Source organism: Callorhinus ursinus, unplaced genomic scaffold, assembly GCF_003265705.2.
Source record: "Callorhinus ursinus isolate GAN/ISIS: 27379988/994484 unplaced genomic scaffold, GSC_fseal_2.0 scaffold45, whole genome shotgun sequence".
NCBI lineage: Eukaryota > Metazoa > Chordata > Mammalia > Carnivora > Otariidae > Callorhinus > Callorhinus ursinus.
Genome location: NW_027397107.1, coordinates 2,019,545 through 2,043,529, shown reverse-complemented (window position 1 = coordinate 2,043,529; position 23,985 = coordinate 2,019,545). Strand labels below are relative to the sequence as shown.

Here is a 23,985-nt window from a genome sequence, read left to right as displayed (position 1 = left end):
GTGGGAGCCCGCCGTAGGCCCCCCGCCGCCCCGCCTGCAGGGGATGGGCAGGAGAGCCTTCCTCTGAGGGCCGGCTTCACCCCGCAACTGCCAGCATCCTGGGGCTCCCGTGCGGACCCCCCGGTCTCAAAGACACTACCGCCAGTGTCGGTATCACGACAGACATCTCCCGACTCTGCTCTGTCGTGTGAAGGGGGCTCTGTGGTTAAAGGGGTCTTGGGCTCTAGCATAATCAGCATTCGGTGTGGTTTTACCGTAGGCCTTGACTTTGTCAGCATGCATGGGGAGGGTGCGGGGCAGGAGGGAGAACACACACGCAGCGTTTGCCGAGCTCCCGAGTCTGCTCTGTGTGTGTGTGTGTGTTGGGGGGGACACCTTACCATGTCATGGAAGCAGGGAGGCTCACCCAGAGCACAGGACACAGAGGGCCCGTGACCGTATACAGCCTGCCGATGCTGAGCTGGCCACATGTGTTCCTGGCTTCATCCTCCCCCAAAGCCTTGGCAATGGGCTGTGTCCTCACCCTCCACTTTGCGCAGCGGGGAAACCAAGGCTCCGAACATTTGGATCGTTAGAACGCAGGTTTGCTCTGACTCTGTCCTCCCAAGCTGGCGGCTCTGCGGATGCCTGCAGGCACAGTTTGAGCGAGCAAGGAGTCTGGGGAGGAGGGGGCGGTGGGTTTGTTGAGCAGGAGCTCGTGGTGTGCACGGTGGTTCCTAAGAGCATCCTCTGGGCTCAGGGAGCAGATGTGGAGAGGCCCGTGTGCTCATCAGTTAGGAGGGGAATGAGAAGCAGGTGTTGGCGGGAATGTCAAGTCCAGACTGCCCTTTCCAGGAGCAGGTGGCCAAGAATGGGGAGGAGCCCGGGGTGGGGGGCGGGGAAGCTGTCTTCTGAGGACGAGGGCACTGGAGTCTGTCTGCAGGCGGTGGGGAAGCCCACGCATGGACGGATGTCCGGGGTCTCGGGCGTGTCCAGATCTGGGACACCCTGAGGGTAAAGGCATCCACGATGCTACTGAGTGGCCTCTGCAGCCTAAATGAGAATCCAGTCTCTATATTTGGCCTCCTTTCATCCCGTCAGCTAAAAATATCTTTCCAAACACAGTTACAGCCCCGGCCACTGGTAGGTCCTTCAAGCCAGAATGAAGGGAGCAAATATCAACTAGCGATGCGGAGCCCAGCTCCCAGGGCGGCCCTGCTGCCCCCGTGGTGCAGCACTTACAGGGGCGGGCCTCTCCGAACCCCCAGCTCCCCCCAGCCTGTGGCGCTCGGGGGAGGACGCGGAATGCACTCCATTGTCCTGTTGCTTCTTCGGCTCGGGGAGTCCGAGGCCTGTGCTTCATCCAGATGCTAAGCCATGCCAGTTTGGTGTCACACAGGTCTGTGAGCTCCAGACCTTCCCCCACCAGCCTGGCCGTCCAGCAGGGACCCGAGCCGAGTGCGGCTGGAGCCCTACGTGTCCACTGGGATGAGGCTACAGCCGGCCCCCTGGCCAGGCCTGTGCGAGGCTGCCTGGCGTCTGGATGGCACCCAGGGAGCTGAGGTGTGTTCCCTCCCAGTCTGGTGGCCAGCATCCCTTGGAGCCGGACAGAACAACGGCCTTGGCACATGCAGGACTGCCAGGGTGCCCTGGTTGCGAGAGCCTGTCCAAGTCTCTGGCTCCAAAAGTCTCTGTCTGGTGTGGGTGCAACTGGCCCGTCTAGCGGCTCCAAACGAGCGGGTTCCGCAGGGCCGCTCCTGGGCCGTGCTTGCTCTCAGCCCCTGCCTGCCTGCATCCCTCTGAGCCGCTCGCTCCCATGGCCTCCGGCGCCCCTCGCCGCCTCCCACCCCGCTGCTCCTGCAGAAGCCCATTCCTCTGGCCAAGGCCCGGGCTTGCGGCTCAGGCGCGCTGCAACCAGCGTGGCCAAGCCCTTCTCATTCTTGGATTCTAACTGAACAACCATGAGATCTGCTTGTCATGCCGGGCACCGCACACATGACAAAACCGAATGCACGAACGGCCGTGGATCCACGGTACGTGTGCGCGTTTGTGTGCACGTGTGTATGTGCATGTGCACACGTGTGTTGTGTGTGCACACGTGTGTGCGTGTGTGTGTTATGTGCATGCGCACACGTGTCTGTGCACGTGTGCATTATGTACATGTGCACACGTGTCTGTGCACGTGTTACGTGCGTGTGCACACGTGTCTGTGCACGTGCGTGTGTGTGCATGTGTGTGTGTTATGTGCACAACTGCCCTGAGATGCAGGACGGCCTCCGCTCACACCGACCCGGCTGCTGGGAACCAACATCTTTCTCTTCTGTAGCAAGAAGCGTAGGGGAATTGAAGCTAAATTTAAGCACAGAACTTTAGAATGAATGCTTAAAGCAAGTAGAGCTCCTCAGACTCAGGCTTGTCATCTTTCCTAAGTCTACACTGTTCTTTTTACCACACGTTCCGAGCTCAGTCGCCCCTGTGTCCCTGCGTTGCATTCGTTTGGCAAACCGCGTGGACAAGCGGAACAGACCACACCTGCCCTCAGGGCCACACGTGTGCCACACTTTCCACGTCTTGTGCTCACTTCTTGTAACAACCACGTGGGAGACATACTGCTGTCCTCCCTGTTTTACAGAAGAGGAAGCAGGTGTGAGAGGGAAAGTGACCAGCCCACGTCCCACAACTGGTCCGTGGCAGAAGTCAGATGGAAACCCGGACCTGAGCTCACACTGTGTCTGCTACCGCATTCCCGACATTTCCCACTTATCGTAAATCTTCCTGTCTTTCTGCTTCCAGGACAACACGTTCTCCTTTCTTCTTCCTTGAGCCAGAAAACAGGCCCACGTTCAGCAACCATTCCAGCCACAACCCTCCTGCCACCTGCCATGGAGAATCAGCCCTGGTTCCCGGGCAGCGTGCTGCCACGTGAGCCGGCGAGCTGGGCGCCAGGCCCGGGGCTCCCTTGGGGTACCTGCACCTCACAGCCCCCCGTGTTTGCTGTGATTTCCCCACTTGGTCGAGGAGGATGACAGAGGTTTGCAGATGGCAAACAATTTGCCCGAAGTCCACAGCTCACAGCCTGTGGGCCAAGCTCTTGAACCCGCGCACTTCCAGACGAGGCCCCAGGGCCCGTACTCTCCCCTGTCCCCTTGGTGGGTCTGCAAAGAAGTAGAGGACACCCCCCACCCCAGCACCCTGTGCCACGCAGCAGTGTGGGTCTGACCCGCCACCTTGGACCACTTTCCCAGAGAAGGCAAGAATCCAGATTTCTGTGTGAAATCACTTAATTTTTAAATGATGGAACCTAATTCAGATGTTTCTTTAAATACCATTTAAGCCAAACAAAACACATCCCATCACTGGGTTCCGCATGCAGGAGGCCTGTCTGTGACATCTGGCTTTAAAGTTCATGTAGGATGTAAGTTCAGTCCGTTTAAAGAAAGGTTGGTTTAGTGTAAAATTATCAGTTTAGTGTAAAGATGATCGAATATTTCTATAAACACTTCATAAGCCAAACAAAACACAATCTGGATTCTTCAGCTTATAATATCCGGTTTTTAAAGTTTCTAGAGGATATAAGTTTAGTACATTTACTTATTTTCTTTTTAGAGAGTAGGAGAGCGTGAGCGAGAGCGTGCCAGGGAGGGAGGTGAGGGGAGAGGGCTGGGCGGGTGGAGAGGGGGAGAGAATCTCCAGCAGTTTTCCCGCTAAGCATGGCGCCCAACACGGGGCTCGATCCCAGGACCCTGAGATCATGACCTGAGCCAAAACCAAGAGTCTGATGCTCCAGTGACTGAGCCGCCTGGGCGCCCCATAAGTTAGTTCTTATTTAAATAACAATCAGTTTAGTGTCAAAACCAGCTGTGCAAACCCAGACCAGCCTCTGGCACATATGCCTCCTTGGAATGAAGCCATTCCTCCCAGCAGTGTCCGCTCCAGAGGATGCTTGGTGCAGCAAGAGCAAAGGGCCCCTGCAGCCACCGCAAGTCTGAGGCAACGGTGCAGAGTCTGGCAAGAGCCCTTGTCTGCGTTAGCGGATCTGTCTTGCCACAGAGCCATGGAAAGATCCTCGGCCTGCCCATCTCTCCAAAGAGGCACGACACACACCTGCCCTGTTTTCTCTTTCTGCTCTCAACTGACAGCATTCTAAACTCGAGGCCAAGGATGGTTCAACCCCCAATGGCCCCAGACTAAATGTCCAGATCCAAACACCCCCGTCCAACACTGACGGTTTGGAGGAAGGGGCCTGGAGGACGGGGCAGTGACGGGCCCTCCGCTTTCCCGGGAAGGAGGCACTTACCAACAAGCCATTGGAGCCGTGCACGGTGACACAGCGAGAAAATGTGTGGTGGATGGAGAGCTCGCGGATGTACGTGGGCGGGTCGTAGCCTCCCTTCTCGTCCACGTCGCCCACCAGGTGGAAGTGAATGGGGTACTGCCCCACCAGCTGCTGTCCCATGTGCTTCAGCTCCACGCCCTCCAGGTGCACAGCCTTAAAGCCCAGTGCAAACTGCAAGAGGGGAGGCGAGGGTCAGAAGGGTGTGTGAGGTGCCCCCGACCCCCTCGCCGGGGCCGCGTCCCAAACATGCAAAGTGCCTCGCTGATCCCTGCCTCGGCCACGCAGCGCATCCAACATATGACCTGCAGACGGGTTAAGGCCCCTGGCCCTCTCACCACCCGGGTGCCGAGGCGCTTTGGATAACTCACGGATGTTACGAGACAGTGAACTGCTTGGAACAGCTGGGGCTGGCCTCCACTCCCACCCTCCCTCCTAAGTCACTGAGTGTCACAAGGAAGGGGGAACCCCAAGATATGCTGGGGCGAGGCTGGCCCGAGGCTGGCCCCAGGAGGATGGGCATCCAGGGGCAGAAGGAGCCTGTGCTCTGCCCACGGTCTGCGGGCCCTCCTGGTGGAAGGATGGGGATGCTGAGCTGGGACTCTCCATCAGCCCCTGACCCCGGTAGCGTGGGCGAGCCATGGGGTGCTCTGTGTGCACCACCGTGGATGTCTACACTCCAAGAACCCACTGTAAAAGCACACTGTGGAAATGACTCTTGTCAGAAGCGGGGCTCAGCCAGCTGCTCCTAGAGTAGGCAGATCTTAAGGACATGCTAACAGTCCTCCCAGAGCAGGTGTCAAGCGGAATGCCACTCGGGAAGGGGCATCCTGAGGCCTCATTTGGGCAAAGCAGGAAGGGGACCCTGACGGCTCAGGGATCGCTCTCAGAATTGGAAACAGGCTCTGGTCTCTCTGATGAGTCTCTGCACAAGCCCTGGCCCCCCTCACCCCCAGAGCCTGACCGGGAACACGAGCGAGTGCTTCTGGAGGCTATGGTGACCAGGGAGCCCTGCTGAGCGAGCAGGGGCTGTGGATGCTGGGAGCCCACATGTGATATGGGGCCGCCCAACGCCAGTAGGGCTCCCGCTGTGCACTCCGCAGGTTCCGCTCCTTCCTTCAGTTAGGGCACCAGGAAGTCTTATCCTGATAGCACACAGTGGCGGCTTCAAGAGCCCTGTCCTCACAAAACTCCGAGACACCAATAGTCTGTCGGCTTCGATCCTAAGTCATTGAAAGCGACGGCCGCACGAACAGCTTTGGGGCGTCGTGACGTTCAGCATGCTGGGTAACGACTCTTTAGACAGGGTGCAGACAGCGTTCCCCTGTGAGCCCCATGCTAGGAAGCCGGGAGCTCTCGCGGACCACTGACCGCACACCGCTGACCACCGCTCTTCCCTGGGCGGCAGAACTCTGTCGTGAGCCAGCTCCCTCTTTGCCTCCATCTCTTGGTAAACGCTCCGACGTCCAGCTCGTCTCCCCTGCCTGCTCGCGTGTCTGGGTATTCATGGGTCTATGGTAAGCATGACTTGTGTGGGTGACATGCCAGCTCTTCTGGGAAATGACTGGGGTGAGGCATTGGAGAAAGGGAGTGAGAGCAGGGACGGGGGCTGGAAGCCGTGGAGGCAGGGAGCCCAGGGTGGCGTGTGACCGGGGAGTGGACGGCCATCCCCAAGGTGGCCCCCTCCTGTCTTGCAGCCAGGGCTCAACAGCCGGAACAGCACACTGGACAGCAGAGGTTCGCCTTCCAGAAGGTCCCTGCCCTTTGTCCTACCTCCTGCTCCCGTGCCCTCCCCAGCCAGGGTCCCTGCCAGGCTGGCAGCGCGAGAGTGCTCCTGGTCGGGCGGACCCATACCTTGACGTGGCCCCCGAAGGTGTCGAAGTTGAAGAAGTTGCAGACGTGGTTGTTGTAAGGGTAACATCTGTCCTCCATCTCCCCCATCACCACGATGTTCCGGCTCAGGAGCCCGACCTCAGCCCTCATGTCCACGCCGTCTATCTCCTGCCCGATGTGCAGGTACAGCGGCTTCCCTAGGGCAGAGAGGGGTGGGTGGGAAATCCACTGCTGCTTACGTATCACCCCACCTGCGTGCACGGTGGTCCCCGGGGCTCCCCTGGTCCCATGTTACAGAAGAAGGAAGCCCACGCAGACTCTTCTTTCCTGGCCTAAAAGAAGAGCTGGGATTCACAGCCATGCAGACTCACATCTGAAGCCCATGCAGAGGGCGCCTGGGTGGCTCAGATGGTTAAGCGTCTGCCTTCAGCTCAGGTCATGATCCCGGGGTCCTGGGATCGAGTCCCGCATCAGGCTCCCTGCTCCTTGGGAGCCTGCTTCTCCCTCTGCCTCTCTCTCTCTCTCTGTCTCTCATGAATAAATAAATTAAAAAAAAAATAATGAAGCCCATGCAGAAATGGCTATTTGTCCCCCAGTATGGGTCCCCCCTTTTGCTTGCTGGTACTGGGGCCTCCTGTGTTTGAGCTCGACGTATGCTCCCGGGGAGAACCGCGCTTCCCAGACTCCCTGCTGGTGTGGTCACAGGATGAGCGGAAGCCGCGGGCGGCCCCTGCTCTCGCTCCTTCCCTGGGACCGGAATGTGGCTGTGTCCTGGTGGGCCAGCCCCGAGGACAGGGTGCTCTCTCTCTTGTACTCCTGACCCCATCCCTTCCTACAGTCTTAGGGTCCTGGACTCCGTAACTTCTCTTCTTCCCTCGTGTGGGTTCCTTATGTTCTACTTCCAAACTCATCCAGACCTCCTATCCTTAAAAAATTATTAAAAGACCTTTTCTGTCCAACTCAGCTACTCTTGCAGCTAATGTCAGTCCCCTTTGTGCCACTCGAGTCCCTGAACCAGTGACCCATAGCTGCCTCGCTCCCTCAGTCTGCTCAAATCCACTTAATTCTCCTCCAGCCCCGTCCTTCTCCCCGGACGGCAGGTGCACCCCAGGGAAGGTGCGGGGGGACAGGGGCTTGGAACTTGGGGACTGCCTCACGGTCCCCAATCCGCCCCCACACCAACCCCAGAGTCTTTCGTGGTATAAAGAGATCTTGGCCTGCTTCTACACGCAGCTTGTCACTGGGGGAGCTGACCTGGCTAGCAGGGGCTTTCTCCTCCGCTCGAGGACACGGTTCCAGAGCATGACCTCTCGTGTGCATTTGCAGCCTGCACCTCATGGCAGGTGCTGCCTGGCTTTCACTGCGGCCCTGGCTTGAGCGACGGCACACAGGCGTCAGCCCACGGCACGGCTGGCCGGGGTTGTGATGGGCCTGAGACGCGCCCCAACAGGGACCGCCCCTGCCCGCTCCTTCACGAGGCACGGCATGCATCCTGTGGGGGCTGTGGGACCTCGGGGGCTGCGCTTTGGGATTCTGCAGGGTCGGGGGGATGGCAGTTTCTGGAAGCTTGTTAGTTCAGGACGTGAAACTGGTATGGGGCAGAGCTAACACAATACCCTTTTGGCATCACCACCAGCTCCCAGGGCTGCTACAACAAACTGCCACCCGTTGACTGGCTTAAAGCAGCAGCAATGTCTTGCCTCACATCTCAAAGGCCAGAAGTGCAGGGTCAGGGCCCCCGGGCCAGTGGTCGGGGCCCTGGGTCGGCGGTTGGGGCCCCGGGTCAGCAGTTGGGTGGGGCAGGGCTGGCTCCCTCGGGAGGCGCCAGGTGGAACCGTGCTGGCCGTTTGCAGATTCCAGCAGCCCCCTGTGCTCCTTGGCTGACGGCCCCTTCCTCCTCCCTCAACGGGCGGACTTCACTCCGATACCGGCTGTGTCGCACGTCACCTTCTCCTCGGACTCTGACCTGCTGCGTCCCCTCTACGGACCTGTGATGACACTAGGCCCACCCCGGGGACCCAGGATAATCCCCCATCTCCTGAGCCTTAACTCAATTGCACCCACCAAGTCCCTTCTGCCGTGCGAGCAGACATTCTCACGTGCAGAGGACTAGCCCGTGGGCATCTGTGGGGCCGTTCCTCCGTGTACCACAGAGCCCTGCTTTAAAAGTACTAGGAAAACTCGTTTTACAGAGAGTCTATTCACTATGCTTTCCTATCAGGCCCAGGGGATCTCCGAAGCCAGAGCCAGGCACGGACGCCAGAGGTGGGGGCAGGGCTGTGAAGACTCTGGTTCCGTCCACAGTCTGACATTGCCCGGAGGAGCGTTTGAAACCAGTTCGCTCTGCAGACTGCTGGCTCCCTTACCCCCCTGTGGCTTGTGGCTCAGGTCACAGAGCCTCGTGGCTTCATGGTTTTAGGGTCCAGATGCAGGATCCCCTCTGGCTGCCCGTGTGGAAGACTCCCCCTCCATCCCTGGCTGGTCTCCTGCCCATTGGCTCTGTAGCCGTCACTATCACAGATACGTAGCCTTGCAGGTGAGGGGCGGGGAGTAGAGTCTCTTGCACAAAGAGCTTTGCGTGGGGTTCTGAGCGACGCAGACCGGGGGGGGGCGGGGGCGGACAGAAAGCTGCACCTAGAGCAACATCTGATCGCTGGTGAGGAAGGAGACTCCCCGGCTCACCGGCTTTAAACGCCCTCCTTCCAGCAATGGATACATGGAGAATTGATGACAAAGCCCCTGGTCTGCCTGGCCTCATGCTGCTGAGTGTGCTGGATGCAGACCTTCTTTTCCTTACGAGCGGACACCCCGATGGACAGCAGGCAACACCCAGTAAAGCTTCAAAGGCTTCCTCAACTAAGCAAGGCCACCTCCCACTGTTCCTGGGGTGCAGAAGGAAGACCAGCTGACTGGTGCCCCAGAGGCAGCTCAGCGGTGGCCAGGAACCAGCCAACGCAAGGGACACGTGCCTGAGGAGCTGGCTCCCCGGAGGCCCAGCATGGAGCGCGCTTCCCGAAGGGATGGACCCCCGAGGCTTGAGCACATGATGGGAGAGTTTATGCAGAGAGCGCGGGCTCAGGGCTGCCGGCCCAAGCCACAGGAGAGGAGATCCCGTGCAGCTTTGAGGGGCTCAGCTCCCGTCTCCCAGCCTGCAGGACCGACGGGGCAAAACCCCAGGCTCTGTGGGCTTATGCGTCATCGCCCCACACTCACTTCTGCTGCAGCTCGAGCAGAGCACCAGCCCTCCCTGAATGAGCCTTGCTACTTTACATCTCAGCGCTTCTGCCTAGCTGCCCCTCCGGCCGGGCTGCCTCGTCTGGGCAGCGGACGGCTTTGTCCTTCCAGACCCTGCTTCTGGGGCTCCTTCCCGGTGCGGCCTTCCCCACCGCCCTCCACCTCCCCCTTTGCTTCTTGGGGTACCCACCGTGCCGGCAGGGCCAGGACACCAGGCCTCCCCACGCGGGCACACATCCCCTGATGTCCAGCTGCCCCTCGTAGCAAGTGCATTTCGGGGATCAGTGCCCCCTTAAACTACGGGCAAATAGGCAGAACGCTGACCAGAGGGCCTTCCGCAGGGACCCACGGTCCCCGCGAACATGGCGGGAGAGGTAGGGGAGAGGCTGCAGGGGGCTGTGGCTCTGGATCCCGACTCAGATGATGGCTGTGAGTCCCTGCACACATCACTCACGCTCCCTGGATCTCAGGCTCTCCTTCCATAAAATCGAGCTATTGCTAGCATGTGTCTCAAAAGTAGCCAGGCTTGCTGACCACGCTAATCCAGGGAATGAGCTTCACACGGCCCCTGGCACGTGGCAGGGACTGGTGTGGCCCAAGTGGCCGGTGCAGGTGCCCCCCGTGCTGTCCCCGGGGAAGACAGGAGCCCGGGGCTCCTGCCACTGCCTCACATCTCCAGGCTGCTCCGTGGGGGGACATGGGGTGTGGGAGACGGAGGGACTGATCCACTCTCAGGAGTGCGCGGGGCCGACTGAGAGCTGAATTCCCACCGCCTCCTCCCCGCACCGTGGAGCCTGTAGCAGGACCTTTACGAAACCCCACAGCCAACGGATCTGTCCTGCTGCCGCGTTCACAGGCCACTGTCCCCCCAGCCAGCTGCCCCGGGGGAGCCGCATGCCCCGCTTTCCCAGCACCCCATCCTGTCTGCAGATTCTCCCTCCCTCCCTTGCTTCTCGCAGCTCTGGTGCATGAGGGCCAACCAGGGAAGAGCAGATGTGGCCCAGCCAGATTGTCCCAAATTATCCAGGAGGGCCACTGGCCCGGGGTGCGGGGGAAGGGGGGGGCGGCGGGCTCGGGCTGGAGGGTCCCGGACAGGCCGTCTCAGCCACACAGCTCGCACGTTCCTGGTCCGGGCCAATCGTCTCAGAGCGGAGACCCAGGGGACAGGTAGCCTGGGAGCTGGAGAGCTCGGAGTTTGAATCCCGGCTCCGGTCGACCCCACAGACTTGCTTGGTCGACACCAGCCTGCCCTCCTAGGACCCCTGAGGTGCTGCAGATGCTCTACTGCGTGCCGTCCAGTACGCCGGCCGCCGGCCCCCTGCGGCTACGGGCCCCGGAAGCGGGCTAGGAGGACTTGAACAGCGTGACCATACTGGTGAGCAGACCCTGCACATTTAATTTCCCTGCACCTGAGTGTCCTCCTGCGTGTCCCGCAGAAACGGCGGCTGCCACCGTGTTAGGGCATCACGAGGAGCAAGAGAGACGGTTTTGTAAAGTGCTTGGCAGTCACAGGAAACAAAGAACGGTCATCCAAAGGAGATTAACCGTGGTATTATTGAGGGGTGTGTGCTGGGGGGCAGGGAAAGCGGGAGTCGGGGAGTGCAAATGCAGAAGGTCTGGGGAGGCTTCCGACTGCGGGTCAGGAGGTGTGGAGACCCACCCTGCGGATAGCAACACTCCGGAATATTCTCTGAGATGATTCACACACTTTCATGACTTGGTGATCCCCATCTGTTTCCTGTCAGAAAACCCTTAATAGGCACGAAGGCCTGTTTCCTGGAATTTGGGGGCAGTGAGGAGGGAGGATCCGGGAAGGCCGTGCCCCGCTCTGCAACCAGTCTTTGGGGGGAACCCTAAGATGTCACTGCTGGGGGGCACAGCTTCGGAAAAGATGCGGCAGGTGGGAGCCCTTGCTTCATGTCAGTGGGGGATGGAGAGCCAGGCTTGGGGCTGAAAAGCAGACACAGGAGCCTCCCCAAGACAGACAGACAAATAGACAAGACACGCCCCACCCCCCCGACACCTCGAGCTTTTCAGAGGCTGTCCACCAGGGGGCGCTGTTTTCAGGCAAGCCTCAAAGCCTCTCGGCAAAGTGGACGGTCCACTCCGAGCCCAGCTGTCAGGGGGTGCGGGCCAGGGAGGGGTGCCCCGAGGGAGTGTGGAGGGGCCCGAGGGGGGCCCTGCGTCTTCAATTCTCCTTTCCTCCCCCCGCACCAGGGCCCGGAGCAACCCCATCCCACTGTCCGTCCAGCCTTCAGAAGGCTCAGGGGGCAGCTGGGCCTGTGGGTCCGCCACTGCCAAGTGGGGCCACTCTCCAGCCTCCCCCCGACAGCCACACCGACCGCTGGGTGGGGCTGGCCGCCCTAACAGCACCTGGCCCCTCGCCCTCGGGGCCCCTCGGCTCTCGGGAGCTGCTTGAAGTGAAACCCGGCCCCTCCCAGGCCTCGGGGTGCCCAGCACAGGGGTGCAGACGTGGGCCGGACTGAGCAGACTGGGGGGCCTCTGCAGGTGCTCCTGTGTCCACCTCCAAGTGGGCAAGCTTTTCACCCTCCTAGAAGCCACCAGAACCCCAGCACTGAGCAGCGAGCATCGGCTCACACCGTCTGAATGCCACTCCCGTCAGAGTCCAGGAGGACACCTGACGTCCCAGGAGCGCTGTGCACACGTACCGGCCCGGGGGACACAGGAGGCACGCAGCGAAGGCCATGGGTCTAATACAGGGCACGAGCTCCACTCGGCAGTCTCCTGTAAACAGGGGGCCCGGGGAACCTTTCCCCACCAGGGGAAATGCAACAGGCCGACACACTCGGAGGGAAGCTGGTCCCCGCGGCGCCCCCTGCCCCCCAGCCCCACGCAGCCCTTCTACCCCCGCTACGCCTCACCCCTCACCCCGCTGCTCCGACCCTCTTCTGCGGCATGCTGTCCCCAGCACGCTGCCCTGCACTGTGCCGTCCCCCTCCGACAGTCCAGGACACCCGACCCCTGGTCAGCCCCCCGAGGGCGCCCTCTGGGTGTTGATGCGCTCCTTCCCACCTCCCTGTGTGTCCTCGTGAAGGGGGCGGGGGTGCCCAGCCTGGGGGAGGAAGGACGCGTGGGGGGCACCTGCGCTCACAGAGCCTCCCGCCTCCACGCCCAGGACATCAGGACACTCAGAACAGAATCTGTGACGGACCTCAGCTGGGGGCTGCTGAGAACGATGCACATCCGTTTGCTTTTCTCACTCTACAGTATGTCTTTACCTACAGAACTGACACACAGGCACCATTCCTGTCCGTCCTCAAGCTTGGGTGCTACATGATTGCACGCGTCCTGCCCAATAACAGTAGCTGACATTCACAGAGCCCTTACTGCCTACCAGACCCTGAACGATTCAATCCGCCAGTCCTCACAAACCCCGGGAAGCAGTTATGATTTACGATCACTGTGTCTGTTTTACAGACGAGGAAACTGAGGCGCAGGGAAGTTTAAGTATTTGTCTAAGGTCACTCAGCTGGGAACCGCATTCCTGCAATTCCAATCCCGTGCTCTACCAAAGAGAGAAAGAACTGGAAGGGAAGGAACGAGACCAACAGCATGCCCCGATCTAGTATGCGGAGTCCAACCTCACAGCTATGCACGCAGACCCTGAGCTGAATCCCCCCACCACCACCCCGTAGCTCAGGGCCTCGGGGAAGCGGTCCCTCTGGGCCTCTGGTCTCCTCCTTTTTATTGGACCATAGTAAGTAATCTGTGATGTTTTTTTCTCTGCTCTCACAGCCAGGAAGCTCAGAGACAAACTTATGGTCTATTTCAGTAGCTTTTGCTAACTTCAATCCCTCCCTTTTTGTTGAATTTATTCCCCTCGCACCAGAATGTATTACTTCGACATGTATCTTTCCCTTTTTTTTTCCCTCTCTCCGGGATGAAGATTTAATTGGACTTGTGTTTATTCCCCAAACCTCTATTCAAAGAACGTAGGGGTTTGAACAAATGATTATTTAAAAGGGCAGATTCTGTTAACTTGTCAAGCACAGATGTGTGTCCAGCCACACTCAGCAAACCGCCGTCTGCCCCGGGGCACCCACGGCCTTCCATTCGAAGGCTCTGCCCCGCCCCCCCACGACCATGGCTGCAGACTTTGGGGGCGGCCTCCAGCGCCCACGGCCCCCCGAGCGTAGGACAAGGAGATTGGGCTATACTGCCACTGCTCTGGTGTTTAAACCTTTGTCCCCCCAGATTCCATCCCAAGCACATTCCCACCAGCCAAAAAGATTGTTTAACTTCCTATAGTCTTATTTCTAAAGCAACAGGTAGTTTGAATACATAGGCTACGTTTTCTCCATCTGTCTTCCTCCACTCTCCCTCAATCCTAGACCTTCTCCAGGTGCCACGGTCCTGTAGCGCCTGGTAGTTATGATGCCCAGGATCGACTCTCCTTTCTTCTGGCCATTTTCTTCCGCAGTTTGCCTTGGGGGAGGGGCCCTTTCTCCATTCAGTAGGCCCAGAGGGATGCTGGTGAAGGTGCACTGCCAGAGGGCGGAGCACCTGAGCCCCCAGCCCAACAGGACGCGGTCTCCCTGGAAGGTGGCATGAGCACTATGTCCCAGGGACCTCGCATGGTGCTTCGGGACAGCGATGCCCCGAGAACACTGCACACTCACTCCCACTACCCAGACCCCCAAAGTCCTTGTGCACCTGGGTACATCACTTCTTGAAGCTCAGTGGCCTCCTGACAAATTCCTCTTTTGCTTACAATAGTCAAGTTGGATTCCATTGCTTATAACCAAAGAACCCTCATGCGTATATAACTCTCTCCACTAATAAACATGGACCTGGATTATACTTTTAATCCCAACAATTTGAGATTCCAGGAACCTCGCATAATATAAATTGCAGTACCACTAAGTCAACACTTAGGACAAAGAAGAAGAAAGGAAGACTCCAAAGCTGTAGAAAGAAGAGATTTAAAATTTCCTGGTAGATTGCATTATTGCCTAACAAATATTCACTCCCTTCCCTCAACCTTGATGGGACAAATAGGCTGACCCACCCCATGCATGCTAAGCCTAACCACATTATTTGCTTTGTCCAGTGGAATGTGGGTGTGAGAGCACGCTAGTCCTGAGCCCAGGCCCTGAGTCCTCTGTGTTTCTGTTCCTGGGAACTTTCTACCTCCCCCACAGGAAGAATAGGTCCTGAGAAGAGAGTCCCATGGAGCTGATCTGAACCGAGCTGTCATCCTGGGGCCAAGCTCAGTCTAGAGAAGCTGGACCCTAGACCAGCTGCAGGTGCACGAGTGAGAAGTGCTTGCCATGAGAGTTTGAGGTCTGTTTCGTTATGCAGCATTATTGCAATGGCTGACTGATACAAACTTGTGATTTCAGACAACAGACTCGTGCAGCCTAGGGCGGGCTTAGTGGAAGTCTTACCTGCCACTCTGACCTGGTTGGCGGCACAGGCTTTGCAGGGAAGCACCTGGAATTCTTCTGCCTGGTACATGGAGTAATCAGTACTGGCAACAACCAGTGTGTCTCCGGGCTTCCATGACCGAACATCGTCCTCCAGGGTCAGGATGGTGCTGTTCACGTTGGTGTTGATGGTGACGGTGAGTTTGGGCCTCACTGTAACCCCAGACAGGAGGGCCTGAGCTATTAACCCTGCATTCTTGGCCAATTTTTGACCACCCACCTCTTCCCTTTCCCTCCCCAGATAAATGCCAGGTTTGCCTATCCAAACCCAAATCACCAGGCTCAGCCCATCCCAGTCTTGGTGCAGGTTTTTGAAGTCAACAAAACGCCACCAAAAAAGAGCCCTTCATTAGCTCTGGGCAGGGGAATTTTCCACCAACTCCTTCACTAGAGTTAAATGCGGCTGCCTCACCACACCCACTTTGCTCAAGATGTAAAACAAATATAGTCCCTCTCAACTATTATTTACAGTAGCTGTAAGCCCTTCCCCCAAAGAGCTCTCATCCCCAATGACCGCCTTCTGGAGAAGGCCAAGTGCCTGGGCAAACAACCCGACCATTTCCCATCCCTTCTAACGAGCACCTCGGGACCCGGGTTTAAAATAATGGCACCCAGAAGCCACGAGCTCATGTCCCTGCAGGGGAGGGCTGCAAGAAGGTCAGCTCTGGCCACGGCACCCTCGTTTTCTTGGGCCGGACCTTTCCCTTCCTCAAAGGCATATGGGCAGGGTGGGGCTCGGCCGGCTCCTGCCAACTCCGAGGACCGTCCCACGGCTCCTGGGTCCCAGAAGGGCTCTCCACTGGGAGCTTGGCAGAAGCACCCGGTCACTGAGCTGGCCGGGGGCAGCTGACCCAGCCACATCCAAACTCACAGTGCGTATCTGCCAGCTCAAGGAACGAGCCACGGCTGCATTTGTGTCCCTGACAAGCAGCTGCTTACCAGGCTTCCCACAAAGGAACCGCACACGGTAGGTCTGGCAGGCTCGGCCCCGCTCGTAGCACACAAACCTATAATCCTGGCCTTTTTTGTAGACAACCTCGGTGGTGAGGTTAACTCCATCCACTGTCGTGGCCTGGAAACGGCACAGAAATTATAGAGCAAAATCATTTTGGTGTGTGTAAAGAAAGAAGTTGATGATTAATGGTATCAACATCCACTCACAAGTCTAAACTTGTCCCTGTTGCAAAAACGACTTCCTCAGGCCCAAGATGATCATTAAACGATCGAGCATCACTTTTGTTCTAAGAAAACAGTTTTGCTCTAAGGAAGACAATGCAAAGCCACAGGATGGAGAAAGGCCTCGCCGGGGTCCCCGGGTGGTCCCCCGTACCCAAACCACTGATGGGCGGCAACTCCTACCACCACCCCTGCCACTGGGAACGGAGGCCGGCATTTACGGAGGACCCACTATGTTCAATCAACTGGTGTCCCGGCGTGGGTCCACGTCACGTGGGGAGCCCTTAAAAATACTCATGCCCAGGCCCCATCCTCCAGGGCCCAGATTTGGTGTGTCCAGGTGTGGCTTGGGCATCAGAGCAGTCACAGGGCGAAGTGCTACGGATATGATCTCATCCCAGCTTCACAGCAACAATGAGGTCGCAGGCTTGACAGATAAGGAAGCTGACCCTCAGGGGGTGAGTCACTTGCCCAGGGTCAACCAAGCCTGTAAGCAGCAGAGCCAAAATTCGAATCCAGACTCAGCCAACCACAGAGCTGGTGCTGCTCAGCACCTCCCCCTGTGGCCCTCAGGCATGCAGCCTACATTCAGTCCTCTGTTCAACGTCTGTCTCCTCCCCCGGGATCCTGGGCTCCGGGGAGGGCAAGGACCGGTTTCCGCCGGTCTCCCTGATCCCAGCTTCCAGCCCAGGGCTTGGCACGGAGTGGGCTCTCGGTGATAGGGGCCGATGGGCGAGCAGCCTCAAGGCCAGGTAGAGAATTTAGGGAGCGGGCCCCGAGGAGGCGGCGATCGCTGCCCGCTGGGCCTCATCCCAGAGCCCGGGTGTGTCTGCAGCAAGCCCTCTGCTGTCGTCAGAGACAAGCAATTTAGATCCAGGCTGTAGCTGTTGTCCTCTTAGGCACAGAGACCACAGGGACCAGGGCCGGGGAAATAGGGGGGCAGAGTATAGTCAACCTATTAAAAAAGAGGGCGGGGGGGGGCTTTTCAGGAAACATTATTTTGAACACAGCAGGTATCTGTTGTCTTTGGCTTCCAAGAAGAGCTCTATGGCAGTGAGCTCAGTCATCATGACAATCCAGCCCTTTCCTGCAAGAGTCACGCTCACGGCCATAATCTGGAGGCCTCCAGGGCCCTGGGAGAAGCAGGAATTGCAGACCTGCCCTTGGGAAAAAGCTAAGGCTCAGAGGGTTTTAAGAAGCAAGGTCAAGGTCGCTGACATGACAATGAGCTCCCATTGTTCTCTGTGGAGGCCAGCGCGCTCTTCTGCAGGAGAGCCCGTAACCTTGAGAACGGAGCCTGAAAACATCAGTGATTAGAACTGCACATTTTCCAAGGCACAGTGTCGCACAATACTTTTGGGGGGGCATCTCTGCAACTCCGCTTTTGCCTCCACACCCCCCCTTTCTCTAAACCTGAAGAATGACCTCAGTTCGGGATAAAGAGAACAAGAGAGGGCTCCATCACTGCTCAGGGAAACTGGTCTCCACCTTAAGTAGACACAATTCTATTACTATTTTTGATAATTAATAATTACAAAATAACAATATGATTAGGATAATGATTGTAAAATAGTAAAAAATGCGTGGGCCCTTCATATACTGTTACATGACATCCACAAAATAATCCCACAGGGAAACCCTGAGGATCCTCGCTGTTGCCTAAGAGGAGCTTGGGACCCTGAGTAACTTGACCGAGGTCTCCAGCCAGGACTGGAGTGTGGGCTGCAAGATTTAAGGTGGTGCTCACCTCAGGGGCGTGGGAGCAGAGGGCCAGGGGCTGGGAGAAAGGGCCACCTTAACTATTGCACCCGAACCCTCAACTGCTTCTGTGGGCCTTTGTTTTGCCGAGAAAAAGCCAACGTCCCATTCTGGAACTGAGAGTTTTGAATCAATAAGGGTCTACCATGCTCAGCAAAATATTATCAAGGCATGCATTTTTGTGAGAAGGCTGGTCCCAGCCTTGGGGGGCGGGGAGGGGCTGTGGTTGGATCTTTTATTCTTTGCCAGACCTCCAATAGTTGAGAACGGGAACTCCAGGAATTCATTGTCAAGGACACTCCTTTTGTTGGAAGCAATCTGGGCGTTGGAATGCGGTGACCGCCTAGGGGTTCTAGCGTTTGGGGTTGGCTCCCTTGGAGGGTCTTGGATAACGGGGCCAGGGAGCGGTCGTGCCCCACGCTATTTTATATTTGATACATATATGTATGCTTGTCCCTGCTTTGTTGCCTCCAAGCCTTCAGTACAGTTTTATTTAATCCTTTAGCCTGGGGTTAGCTGTGCTTGGACAGAGGCAGGAGCCTGTGTCCCTGCCGGGAACAGAGGTACTGGGAGAAAGGGCAATGCCGAAGGGAAACTGCCACAGAGACATGGCCTCCCAGACGCCGCAGCGTGGAGCCCGACGGCCGGCAGAGCGGACACCGGGAGGCATCCGTAGACCACGTAAGCGTTCCTGGAGGATTTCCAGAGATACTTGGGGAGGGGACCCTGGCAAAGGGCTGGACTTGCCACAGCCAAGTGAACTGAAGGAATAAGATGATGGCTAGTTCAGAACTGAGGCTGGAATCTTCAGGGTTGCCAGGGAAAGTTAGAATTAAACCTGGGGAGGGTGCACTTTGGGGGCGTCAGTGCCTTCTGATTCTGTTGGACCCAAGGGGAGCCTACAGCCTGCAACCTGCGACTCACGCCGGGGCGATCCTTCTCGAGGACGTCGCAGCCATGTGAGGGGAGGGCCTTGGCCGCGTGAGAACGGTCTGCCCGCGAAGCTGGTGGGCTGTGAGGGCTGTGTGTGTACTTGGCACTGTCCCGGTGGAGCCAACTGAGAAAGTGGGGGTCCCCTTTTGGAGGAGCAACTGCAAGCAAAGATCCTGAGCCAACATGGTCCATTCTCTACCAATGCTGGTGTTTGTTTTGCTCAGTGGAGAACCAGGCTGTGGGGGTGTGGGCTGAGCTCAGCCGGCAACCCAAATCCCAACTGGATCCTGTGCACTCAAGGGCCCAAAGGAAATCTACTGAGAAGGGAGGCTGAAGGAGACAACCCGTCCCCACGCCAGGGCACCGTCAGGCACGGCTGTGGAAGCAGCTTTAGGAGGAGGCAAGGGAGGTGGGAAGTAGAATCCAGGAGACAATGCTGGGTCCTCGCTGGGGAACTCACTGCCCAGGAGGCCTGGAGCAGAGAAGAGGCCCTAAAACGGGAACGGGTCTTCCTGGCTTACCCGTGTCCTGGGAGTGCCGTAAGAATCACACCACCCCGACGGCAAGGAAGTTTGTCATCTACAGACCCCACTTCAAAATAAAGTCCTTATAACTCTTCGATTGCTTTGAGTTTGGTACCTGTATATCAATGGGGCGGTTGCAGATTTTTCCTGGGTGAGCTACCCGGAGGTCTGAAATTTTCTCCCCACCTTGAGTGTGTGACACTTTGTCATGGTTGAACCACTCTGTCCACTCCACATCTAGACAGAAAGCAAAGAGCAGGGTGAGGCGGGAAGGGCGCGGGAGGGCAGCTTCCCCCGCAGCGTGGCCCCCAGCACCCTCGGCGCAACAGGAATCGAACACCGTGCGTCCGGCTGTGCGCCCAAGCACTCTGCCAAGTCTCCCACCTTTTCATTAAAAGCGCCTCTTACTGACTTTTTCACTTGCCGAAAACAACAGAACACATATTCTTCGTTACCGCAGAAAGGATGACGATGAAAGCTACGGCCAGCCTGTTGCTCGAGGCCTGCAGGGAGGCCATTGCTCTCTGCACCCCAGCCCCCCGTGTGGCCCCGTGAAGGCCGGTCCTGTTCCCGCCCGTTTCCTGCCGACAGCACCATCGCTCGGCACAGAGAGGCCCTTCTCTCCCACTGTTGGGTTTTCCTGGTTGCCCCGGACTCTCCTCACCTTGAACCCACTCGCTGGAGGAAGAGACGTTGAAATGCTCGCCGTGCTCCGTCTGGAACACTTTGGACACCCGGGCAGCCGCGGAGCCACGGTGTCCTGTGTAGAGAGCAGGGGCGTCAGGGACCGCACGCCCCCCCCACATTGCAAAGAATGCATTTCTAAGACAGAGCAAACCCCTAAACACATAGATCTTGAACTCTTTCTTTAAAAAACAACAACAACGAAAAAAACCTTTCAGGCCAATCTCTCTACTTGGGAAGTAGATTATCTATCGTCCCTTCTTCTGCTTCAGTTTTAAAAATTTAATTAAAATCTGTATCTTGGAGCCCCAATTTCTCCCGTGAATTCCTGTCTAGGAAGAGAACCAGCAGGGCCTTCTGCTAGGTGGTAAAGACCTATCCAAAGTATCTTTTTAGCTCAAAATATTCCCCCTGCTGGATCTGTCCTGGTTCTTGCCTGTCCTAGGTCCCTTGTTTTGAATTAAGTCAGTGGTGATCTCTTTGCAAATGTAAATATTATCTTAGTGATAGGCTTTGGCCACTTGCGCCTAACAGGGCCAGCGAACATGGGCGTTGGGAGGTGGTTCCGCCATGCTCTGAGGGAAGACGGTGGTTCAGAAAGACCCGGGCCTCTTGGTCAGAGAGACACGGAGGGGACTCAGCCTCTCTCCCTCTGTTCATTACCGTGATATTCAATATGGTCTTCCACTGAAGAAGAGGGATTTCCTTTCACAGTTAGGAAGCTCCAAGGGTGTCTGGTAAAAGCAACAACAAAAAGTAAAGTTCTTCACACGTCTGAGCCTGTCCCCGAGGCAGAGCTGAGACAGAGCCCGCCGATCCAGCAGCCCTCCCCACTGCTCCCGGCAGATCAGCTCGTTGGCCGGGCTTCCCTTGTCCCGGACCACAAGAGCCTGTCTTTGCAAGCGCTGGGCTTCCTACCCACCTGGCTCGCCTGATGTTTGCTCCCCATGAGCCTCTTCAACGCCACTCTGGCAGGAGACGGGGCACGAACCACAAACAAGCCCACAGCCCTACAAACCCCCTGCTAGCCTCAATGAGGTCCTGAAGCGAGTGCTCCGGTGGCTTTGGGAAAACCAGGCTGCAGGATCTAGGAGAGAAAGGCTCTTTCCCTGATGCCCTGGCCTTGGAAAGTTAGGAGAGGCCTCTCGCTCACAGTGGGGAACGGAGGAGGAAAAGCCGGCGGAAGACGTCCTCCACTGAAGTGAGCTCTAAGGCCGGAAGGTTTCCCTCCCCGTTCCTGTCTTCCCCCTGATGCCCATCTTCTGCCTCCCGCTCTCCCCATGACACGGCAATCGACTACGGTACTCAAGAGCTTTGGTTATTTTTTGTTTTGATCTTTCATTTTGGAAAGCAAATCTTTCCTGAGATTGGGGATTTGATCGGGTCACTCTCTTGCTTAAGATCCATCAATGGCTCCCCAGTACCCTTTGCATGAAAGCCAAGCTCCTGGGCGCAGAGCAAAACGTCTTCCTGGGCCCACCTCCTCAGCTTGTCTCTGCCCTCTCCCTAGTGCCCCCTTCCGCTGCCTGTGCTCCTCCCGCCTTCAGGAGAGACTCACGCTCGGCCCGGGCCTCGGCACCTGCGGTCTCTCGCGGGGAGCCCGCGTGCCTTCATCCTCACCTGCAGCTCTGCGCCTTGAGCCCTTCGCCCACCCTCTTGCTCACGCCTCCTCATCACTTCTCTTTTTGTTCCCGCCTGCCCACGAGAGCTCAGCACGCCTCGTCTGGCCCAGAGTCTCGCGCCAACACCCACGGACCGCCACACAACTCGGTTCTTCTGCTGATTTTAGATGCTTTGAGTTTTGTCCCTCAACGTGTGTCTGTACGAACGAGGGCTCAGCATGTAATTCCTGCCGGCCCGTGTCCTGCCCTCGGGGGAGTGGTTGTGACAACACAGGGCAAGCATCCATCCTCCCCGTGGCCATTGCTTCTCAGGAGAAAACAGTTGCTGACGTGTATTGAATCCTGATTCTGTGCCAGACAGGAGGGCAGATATTTTGCTACTTATTATCGCACCTGATCCCCTCCCACTGCTCCTGATGTACTTTGCTTTGCAGACGCAGGAACTGCGCAGAGAGAATGAGCCCCCTCCCTGCAGACACACCTACAGGAGGTGCAAAGGCGGGCCGCGTCGCGGGCCCTTAGCCATTACCTTCTTCTGCTGAGGCCCTAAGCAGCCAGTCCCCTGGTGGTTCTCGCTGCCATTGTAAATCGATAAACTGGCCTTCCGGTTTATAAAACCAGGAAACAGAAGCCCCCTCAGCTTTTGCTAACAAAGGAGCCTAGAGATACCAAGGTGTCCTTTTGCCATCTTCGACTCCTTGAGCTCCCTGTCCAGACCCTTCCAAAATGAGCAGCCCCTGGGCTGTCAGAGAACACGCCCTGGACCCCAGAGCAACCCCCGGCCTCCCCCCTCCCTTGCCCAGGGGAGGCTCTTCTGGCCCCCAACCCTGCCTGGGCTTCTGCGGAGCTGAAGGGAGGGGCCCCATGAACTTGCAACAGCCACAGGCCGGAGGACCTCGACCTTCCCCTGAGCTGAGATCTGGTTCAACATGATAAAAAGGTGTGGCCACTGTGGCGCAAACAGTTTCCTGTTGGTGCCAAGGTGTGTGCACACCAAAGTCAGGCATGAAGCTCTAATCCGAGACAAACCAAACACAGCGGGCACATCAAAGGCCCTTCTCCCTGGGTGCTGGGCTGGGCAGACACCTTGTAGGATCTCTAAACCAATGTCTGCCCGTCCCCCAGGCACACGATGACCCCTTTTGCCAAAGAATGGGCAAACGAAGCTAGCTGTGAATCTGAGGCATGGCTTACACACAGCAGATGTCCAGCTGACATTTTGTAAGCGGCTGAATGAATGAATGAGTTCATGCAAACAGAGAGCTTTTGTGTTTTCAGAGTGGAGTACGCTTTGTAAGAAAATCCGGGCTCCCAGATACACCCGGTGCGGACGGGCGTTTGCCCGCCACTCCCCAGGCCGGCACTGAGTGGGGTGTGCCACGGGCAAGGAACAGACACTAAGGTAACCTGCATGGCCCAGGGGGGACTTTGGGGTCCTGGAGCCTGGTGGGGGCGGGAGTGATGGGGGTACCTGAATCCAAGGTGTAGGAAGTGCTTGCTGCCCAGTTTGGTCATGGCCTTTCTGGCCGCGTCGTCCAGGTTCCGAGACCCCTCATCGTTCACTGCCACAGAAAGGATCCTGCCCACAGGCACCGCATTCAAGTACTGGACCAGACGTTCGCTCTCCTTCTTGGATCTATAGGTGTCAAACCTAAAAAGGGCAGAGGGGGTGGGTTTTAACCGTCCTGACAGCAGCCCCCCAAAAGAGGAGGTCTAAGCACATGTGTGCATTGCAACAATGATAGTGCCACCCAAAGCCCCCAAGGGCTGTGATTTTTAAAGAACAGAGCTTTCGTGACAGCAAAAACCGACCTTCCCAAATTTGACAAAGGTAACCCCCTCTCACACACAGAGAATACCCACGACGCATGATTTCAAACAAAAATCTACACCACCCGGGATGAGCATTTACAAAGAAAAGACACAATTTTGTAATGATCCCCAACTCTCCCCCATGTGACTCTAAAGATTTGGTATAATTATAATGGAAATTCCGAAAGAATTTGTCTTGGGGCTTAAGGAAAATCGTTCTAAAACAGATCTAGAAGAATAAACCAGCGTGAAGGGCCAAGATTTGGGGAAAGAAAAACGGTGTTGGTACGGGGGCTGGGGATGGGGTGGGTGTGGCAGGAAAGGTACTCCCGCATCCTAAGACTGGTTTGCAGGTGTTGGTGCAGAGCTGGCGTGTCCCGGCCAAGGCCCCTCATGCTTCCTGCCGCCCATCCCCCAGGAGCTACCTGCTGCGAGACCAGCGTGTCTCCATCTCCGTGCTATGACCACACCACACACCACATGTCTTCACGCATCCTTCTTTGCCTTTCTCTGCCTGATCACATGCTTACTACCTTGTAAGGGCCGGCCTACATCCTCATTCCTCCAGGTAATGCTCTCAGGAGATTCAGCCTGCACCTGTGTGCGTGTGTGTGTAGCGTTTATTAACTCTACGCACACGCACTCCCCTA

The 23,985-nt window shown here is 57.3% G+C and overlaps 1 protein-coding gene across 5 annotated transcripts in view; it reads right to left on the bottom strand.

The window, feature by feature from the left end:
• The window catches only part of CEMIP (cell migration inducing hyaluronidase 1), a 196,156-nt gene that overhangs the window by 27,353 nt on the left and 144,818 nt on the right, over window positions 1-23,985 (bottom strand). For 4 of the 5 annotated variants that reach the window (XM_073882175.1, XM_025893245.2, XM_073882177.1 and 1 more), the window contains 8 exons: window positions 22,995-23,174; window positions 20,565-20,635; window positions 19,882-19,977; window positions 19,333-19,454; window positions 15,766-15,898; window positions 14,788-14,979; window positions 6,167-6,342; window positions 4,277-4,486 (listed from right to left, as the gene is read on the bottom strand). In XM_073882175.1, the coding sequence (XP_073738276.1) occupies window positions 4,277-4,486; window positions 6,167-6,342; window positions 14,788-14,979; window positions 15,766-15,898; window positions 19,333-19,454; window positions 19,882-19,977; window positions 20,565-20,635; window positions 22,995-23,174 (1,180 nt within the window). The remainder of the gene's footprint in view (window positions 1-4,276; window positions 4,487-6,166; window positions 6,343-14,787; window positions 14,980-15,765; window positions 15,899-19,332; window positions 19,455-19,881; window positions 19,978-20,564; window positions 20,636-22,994; window positions 23,175-23,985) is intronic. The other variant, XM_073882178.1, reaches the window with a different exon arrangement.